Source organism: Nestor notabilis, unplaced genomic scaffold, assembly GCF_000696875.1.
Source record: "Nestor notabilis isolate BGI_N333 unplaced genomic scaffold, ASM69687v1 scaffold20593, whole genome shotgun sequence".
In the NCBI taxonomy this organism is placed as follows: Eukaryota; Metazoa; Chordata; class Aves; order Psittaciformes; family Psittacidae; genus Nestor; species Nestor notabilis.
Genome location: NW_009920869.1, coordinates 28,392 through 36,329, shown reverse-complemented (window position 1 = coordinate 36,329; position 7,938 = coordinate 28,392). Strand labels below are relative to the sequence as shown.

Genomic DNA, 7,938 nt, shown 5'->3' with positions numbered 1-7,938 from the left:
CGGAAGGGGAATCTGCCGCCAGCGCCCGACACCTCGCCCCTGCCCCTTTCCCGCTGGCCTTCACCCAACGCCGGGGCACGGAAGCCGGGGCTGGGTGTAACAGGCCCGGTGGCCGGGTAAGAAGAGAAGGTCACTGCCGGCTGGAGCGGACACCTGCCCTGGGCTGATTGCAACCACTCTTTATTCCCACGAAATGCAGCCTTCCCGGCGTTGTCCTCAGCCACATCCTTAGCCTTAGAGCAAGCAGCAAGTAAAAAGTAATACCCTGTTCTTGGTTGGCGTCCTGTTCCTGGGTGAGTGACTGTCGGCAGACGCCTGAGCAGGTGCTGCGCCTGGGCAGGAGCGAGGCATTCATCCGCTTCACTTCGTGGTGTCCACCCAGTTGTTGGTAGGGAGCTTTCGATCGAAGATTTAGTGCAGCTGTTCTGTTGACTCTCCTTCGAAATAAGAGCCTGGATTTAAAATAAAGAACCAGTTCAGAAGATCTGTGTGAAACATCATAATGAGTCTTCCCCTCTTCCTCACAGTGGACGCTCAGTGCTTGAAGGGCCTCTCTGAAGTCCTCATGGGTTATCTCAGTGATCATACTTCAGTGGCACCTGCCTTGGGCAAATGCACAGTGTCTCCACTGTAGATCGCAGCCAATTGCATACACCAGTTAACTTGCAGTTTTGGCTCCCACCTTCTCCAGCAAGTAATCTTAGAAATGGGATGATAACCATTCCTATACAAATAGGAGGCTTCTTATTGAAAACAGAAGTATACAAAGTTGGCAACTCTCACATCCAAAAAACTTACTATCTTCTTGCATATTGCTTATCAACCAGTTAGAAGAATCAAAACCATGGGGGTTTTGAGAGCTTCAGGAGTCTTATATTAACTTTTTTTTTTTTCTGTAAATGATCCAGAACAGTTCTTATAGAATAGGAAGTTTTTTTGAGTATTTGATTCTTGCAAACCAGATTGATTTAATCATGTGTAATGCATGTATTTGAGTTGATCAGAAGAATAACATTTTTGAGGAGATCTTCCCAATGCAGCTAAAAGAATATGCTGTCCTTACACTAATGATTACATAGTTGGGTTAAGAAAACAGCAGTAAGTGTTACAATAAAGTTATGCGAGAAAGTTACATTTCTTCAATAGGTCAATGCAAATAATGTTATTCTGGGGGATGACGGTTGTCTTTCCAAGACACAGTGCCCCAGAATGCTGGAACACTTTTGCATTCCTCAGATAGAAGGTAATATGTGCTAAGTACTAATATTAATTATTAATTAAATAATATTTTGGCTACCTCAGCTCTGCCTGTGCTTTGTTCTTGCCAGGATACTTTTCAGCTTTCATTTCAAGTGGGAGAGTTACCGGAAGGCTGCTTATTTTGGGGATTCTTCACTATGTTGAAGTGGAAGTATAGCTGAATAGCTTACAATTCTAGAGAAATGTATGCTGAAGACAATACAGGAAGTTAATGGCAAGCTGCAGCTTGTTGTAACCTCATGTGTACTCGTGATTTTAGTTTTTTACTAGTTATTTTCTCCAGTGACTCAGCTTTTTTATCCTCATGAAGCATTTAAAGTCCCTTGCAGCAGTTAGAAACCAGATCAGTCAGTAATTTCCAGTGATGATTTTTAAGTGACTGCCTGCACAGGTGGGCTTTGTGAGCAGATCAGAATAAGAAAAATTTGTGTCATTGATGTAAACCTCTTTAAATTTTTATGCATTTTCTCCCGTCTTTTTTGCATTAAGTGACAAGAGACTGATGGAAAATTAAATTGCTCTTACTTCGTGAGGGTGAGGCAGGCAGTGAAGAGCTGTGGGCTTTTCCCAACATTATGTGGATTTTCACTTTATTTTTTTGAAGATAAAGTGTTCATTGTAAGTGTTGAGAGTGGCTGAGAATAAAGTGCAGGTTGGTTTGAACACAATGCTTAACTGACTCTTTATGCCAAGGGGAGAGGTGCTCACGTTGCTTCTGTTCCTTTACTTAAAAAAACATTGTTGTCTGAATATCCAGAGTGTGTGAAGCAGACATTGCTTGAACATTACAGCTGTGTAACTGACCCCAAAATAAGTGCAGGAAGTGATACATACCGTAATATTATGAATGCCAAAATCTATTCAGATTATTAAATTGTTGCATATGTTTCCTGTTTAACTCTGTCCTTTGCAGTTGTTTTACCCTTGTTTAGTGCCACCATTCTCAGAAGGTACTTTTTGAAAAGCAGCAGTGCCCTGTATGTAGATAAATAAAATGCCAGCCCATGCAGCAAAGTGCTAGGGAAAAAGTACACTTTAGAAGTTTGAATTACTCCAGAAATAAATGGAATTCCTTCTTGTTTTTCCCTGGCAGCGCAATTCTCAGGCATGGACTCTAAAACTCTTGGGAATCTTTTTATTCTTACAGATTTTTGTTTTGTTTTGTTTTTTAAGGATATTTGTAACTGGGTTGTGTTTGTTGGAAATGCAGGTATGGTTTCTGATAGGCTTGCACTGTGGGTCCTGTGGAATCCAAATTTCAGGTGACAGCTATGAGGACAACAGCAGTACAGTGATTCTGGGCAGCACACTAAAGCTAAATTTTTGACCTGCAATACAATGAAAATTAGGCAAGTTTTGGATAACTTGTTCATGTTTGGTCTCATTTCTTTATGATTGAGAGTGCTGTGCTAGGTCATGATCCAGCATCTACTGTACTTACTGACTTCCCGTTTGAATGAGACTATAGGTAACTGTATATCTAGTGATACACTGTGCTGTAAACTGTACATGCTCAGGTGACTGAATGCTATCTGATGTGAAAAAAATACACTCCTTTCAACTTGGTCATTATTATTTCTAGGTGAACACTGAACTTACGGTATCAATATGATGCTTTGGCTTTTTATCTTTGTGCCTAGCAGAAAGAGAGGAAGCCAAGCGTAAAACGCACAATTTCTGCTGACCAAGATCAGCAGCAGGGTACAAGGAAAGAGACAATTCCTTCTGAAACAACCCAACAGGAAAGTCAGACATCTCCACTAAAGCAAATTGGATGGGTATGCTGGGTTTCCTCCCTCGTATTTTGATGCTATTACTAGTGAATAACTGGGATTTTGCATTGGTCACTCTTCTGAAGAAACAGATGTCTGTACCTTAAGCACAGAAATGAAGAGAGGGCTATGTGTTACTTTTCCTGGTTCACTACACTCAGAGAGCTAGGAGCCTTTGAGTCTTAAGATAGTGGGCTGTGATTTATGCTGTGCTAGTTAAACTAGTTATGAACTGGCAGAACTCTCATGTGTAAGTACTAGTCCAGTATAACCTGTACCCATCAAGTAGTGCATGCAGGTGTGAAGGGGGAAGGGGAGAGTATTCCACAAGAACCTGCCCTCCAACTGTACAGAAGATGGGCATTCCCTCCCCTCTGCTGGAGAAATCAAGGAACTTAAACGTGATACGACCTTGCTGCTAACCAGTCACTGCCAGAGAGCACAAAAGTGGGCTGATCTGCAAGGAAAGGTGACCTGGGAACTACACGACTGTGCCATATTAGAGCTGACTTTGAGCTGAAGCAACTAAACCCCTGGCAGGGTGTGTATGGGGGCAGAAAGGTTGCAAAGCCTGTTGGTACACTTAGGGCTCTGACACTCATTTCCTTCTCTTTCACTCAGCCTGTTTGAATTTTACTGTGTTTGCTGTGACCTTGCTGTGAAACCAGTTTGGAGTGGTTCTCTAGGGTCTGGAGTGGAGTCAGTTCTGTATTGTTCAGCTGAGCAGCACTGCCGTTAACTTTAGTGAGAGCAGTGCTTGAAGAAGGACTGATATATTTATTAGCTAAAAGCTGAAATGTGTGTCTGAGGCCAAGAAATGCATTTAATTAATTATGGTTACAAAATCATGGCTCAGTCAGGCATGAAATGAGGTAGAATCCTGTGCTCTTTTTCCCAAGGCACTGTTTGTTCTACAAAGTCTGGTTTTGCTTTCAAAAATAAGTATGTTTGTAGATGTATTTTTAGAGGAAATTGTTAAAGTTTCAATTAATTTTAACTTGATGATTCCTTCTTTCCCCCAGCTTTTGTTGCTGAGCACAGCATCATATGGTACGGGGTATCCCTTGGGTCAGTCGTGGTCAGCTGTCCCAGCTGTGTGTCCTACCAAATTCTTGTGCATCCCCAGCCCACTTGCCTGTGAGGCAGAAACAGAAAAGGCCTTGACTCCGTGTTAGTACTGCTCAGCGATAACAAAAACATCCCTGTGTTATCAACACTGGTTTGGTCACAAATCCAAAACAAGCACTATACCTGCTGCTATGGAGAAAAGAAACTCCCAGCCAAAGACAGTACACCGTACATTTCAGATGTCCAGTAATAAAACTACAAGTGCTAACACTTCTTAAAGAAACAAGAATAATCTACTTCTATCAATATCTCAATACCCTGGATAGTGGAACACAAGAAAGCACACTGCCACTTCTTTCTCACTATCAAAATGGAAAAAAAAAAGAGCTGCCATTTAGGCTAAAAGAAGCCTGCTGGCAAGCTGACTATTATGAGAGTGAAGCAGTATGGTTGAGTTTATATATTTAAGCTGCTCAGAGAGAAAGTTAAGCTAGTTAGGGGAATAGGGCAGAGTTTATGTTGACCCTCTTCTGAATACAGGCAAAATCTGCTCTTATTGAGCCAAAACTGACTTCTGTATGGGGCAGGACTTCATTTTTAGAAACTACTGCTCTGCCCTTATTTCCTGTCATTTCTTTCCCAGAAAGATGAGGTATCTATCTCATGAGAATGAAGTGGCTAACAGAAATAAAGCCATATATTTCTGGGGCAAGCAGCAGCTGAGCTATTTTAGGGAATGTACAGACCAACAGGATGAGTGGTTTTAACTTAAAACCGATGTAGTTCTTTCTGTTTCTGTGTTGGGGTATCAAGTATTTAATCACACTGCTAACAACAGAACAAGGGGTTTACTTGTTTGGTTGGTTTTTGCATTGTATTTTATTTGGTTTTTAAATAATTTGTCTTCTTCAATTGATTTTTTTTTTCTTCCTGTGAGATTAAATTCAATAAGTTAACTCAGGTTTATCCTTTCAGCCAGTGTTCTATTGTCCCTTCTCACAAATTCACAGTGCTGGAGAAATTGCATGGACCCGTGAAGGATGTAAAAAGGAAAGTTTCTGGTGCAGAGGTGAGTGATCCAAACTTGTTCTTATCGCACAGAGAATGACTTTTTGATGTACTTCTGCAAAACTGGCTGCAAAATGCCATGCCATTTATTGTAATGGCATGGATTACAATAAATGGCATGGCATTTTGTTGAAATATTCCTGTGGGTTAACTCTGTCACCTTATTTTAAGTTGAGCAAGATGTTATTGTAGGATTAACTGAATTATTTGCATAATCATTGTAGGTAAAGGTGGTTGAATTAAGCTCTCGTTTAATATGAACTTACATTAACAATCACAGAGTTGGTTCTCTTCTTGAGGTCTGTTACTAAAACAACCTTAGGCAGGTTTTACTTTATGACATACTTATTCTTGCCTTTGAATGAAAGGCAGGCATGGCTCTGCGTCTTGGCTCCGTTAAATTCTTTAGGTGTTAGGACATCTAAAAAATTAGTTATTTGGTGTTTTAGTGCCTTTTAAGACCACCATGTCAGTTTGTATCTAAATTACACGTTTTCTGAAAGAAGACTGAAAAGGGTTTCAGCATTTAATCAGAGCTGCTGTTCTTAGTAGTGTTGCAGTATTGAGAGGAGATACTCAGGTTATGGAAGCTATTATTTTTTTTATATATATATGTATATAAAAGGCATTAGCTCCAGATGCTACAGCATGCCTGGTGTCTGGCAACACATCCTTGCTTGAAGAGATAGTAATCTGAATGAACAGATACAATAGGTAATTAAGATAGTACACAAAGTACACAAAGTTAATGTTTAGAAGATGAATAATGTGTTTAACATTATAAACTTATAAAATATTCAACATATAAAAGTGTAATGTATTTAACTAACAAGTAACAAATTTTGCCTGGCGCCAGATACTCTCCTCCTTCTTATTTTCACAGCTCTTCCTTTGTCTCTTGGGAGCATGCTTGTCACCCAGGGACTAGTCTCAAAGGGTAAACGTAAAAAATTCGTGAAGGTCCTAAATTATGAAGTTGAGGCTCTACAATTTCTACTGAAGTGCAAGTTTCCCTGATGCTTTCTGTTTTTCAAGATCAATATTCCTCTCACTCATCACCATCATTGTTCCAGTGATTTGATCATTACGTATGCATTACCACAGTCATGCTTTTGAAAGAACATGAACTGAAAATAGAATTCATTAATTTAAAGACTGGTGGCTACATTCTGTCACCATGATCACATGTGTTTGAGTAGACTCTTCAGTGGGGCTGCTTGTAGGGCAAAGCATTCTACAACCTGAGCAGGGGCACCAGAATCAGGTATTGTAGTTCTAACTGCTGGTTTATTGAAAAATGCTGGCAATGTTTTCACAGTGACCATGTATCAATATGAATACAGCTTTGGTGTAAAGGGACAAGGAATGCTGCCAAAGTGAGAAGACAGAGAGCTTTTTATAGAGATGGCTTGTGATCTGCAGGCTAACACAAAAGAGAATTGTATTCCATTTATGTAGTGGATGAGCTTGGTTCTACACATTGCACCATGAGTTTACCTTCTGGGGGTCTTGACTAATAGTAACATTGAGGTTAACATTTTGGGTAGAGTGAAGGGCATCCACCCTGAAGACCGCTGACATGGGTGTATCCCACAGGAGCAAGTAAGACAGTCCTTCAGCCTGCATCACCAGCCCCTTACAGCAAAGGCAGGTAGAAGAAATTAAAAATCACAGGGCCTGAAGCAAGAAGCAGAAAAGAATCCAGGGGCTATGAGGCATGCCCCCGGAAATCGTTCTTCTCTGTGTTTCCACATCTTTCCACCAGAAGAATGTGAGCTTTTATGCCTACAGAAATGCCTGACCTAGGAACAGTGAATAAGCTTTCCATAATATCTCTCTTCTTCCATTCTTTCCCCACATAACAAAGCTATTAACTTTCTTCACTTGGTGTTACACAAAATGGCTATTCATCACTCTTTTGTATTACACACCTTGTTCCTAACTCTGTTTGAGCATTATTGGTAGGTACAATGGCAAAGGCTGTCTTTTCCTGCTTAGAAAATCCTATTATATTTTGGCGATTGCTGGAAATGGTAGTTAATAATGAATGGGGTTTTATTGGCTGAGACATTTAGATGTCATCTTTTGCAGTTTACATCCCATAAAGCAATTACAAAAATTGGAGAATATAGGCAAGAGATTACTTCTTCAAGAATATTTGCTGCTTGCTATGTAGTTTTATTAGATGTAAGTCAGCAAAAATCTTTAATGTTTTATCTGGTTTCAATACCGTAGGCATTGCCAGCATACTTGCAAAGAATGTGAAGTAAAATTGGGATCTAATGAGAAACAAAGTTCAATTCCTTCAGCATCTTAGTCTCAGATAGGCAATCTCGAAATTCAAAATAAATCCTCATTGTATTTTCTGTGTGGATGGCATTGTTGTTTGAAACCTTTGAACAATATAGTGGAAATCGTGCATCTAAGCATTTTCAAGGAAATATTATCTACCTGTGGTTTCTAATGAAACTCGTTTCTTCATTTTTGCCTTACATACATTTCATGCTAATTTGAAATCCCCCACTTCGGAGGAATTCATACTTTAGCTGTAGCAGAGTATTGCTTATTCATCTAATATGAAGACCGGCTGAGAAAGTTGGGGCTGTTCAGCGTCGAGAAGAGAAGACTGTGTGGAGACCTCATAGCAGCCTTCCAGTATCTGAAGGGGGCCTACAAGGATGTTGAGGAGGGACTCTTCATTAAGGACTGTAGTGATAGGACAAGGGGTAATGGATTTAAACTTAAACAGGGGAAGTTTAGATTAGATATA

At 40.1% G+C, this 7,938-nt stretch overlaps 1 protein-coding gene across 1 annotated transcript; it reads left to right on the top strand.

Moving 5' to 3' along the window:
* Positions 1-2,900: 2,900 nt before the first annotated feature.
* Positions 2,901-7,485, top strand: LOC104402899 (OCIA domain-containing protein 2-like; the record flags this gene model as incomplete). The annotated part of the gene is made up of 4 exons (XM_010010891.1): positions 2,901-3,038; positions 5,076-5,169; positions 6,052-6,175; positions 7,404-7,485. Coding segments are annotated over 4 exons (438 nt in total), but the record flags the coding sequence as incomplete, so codon positions are not given.
* Positions 7,486-7,938: the final 453 nt, after the last annotated feature.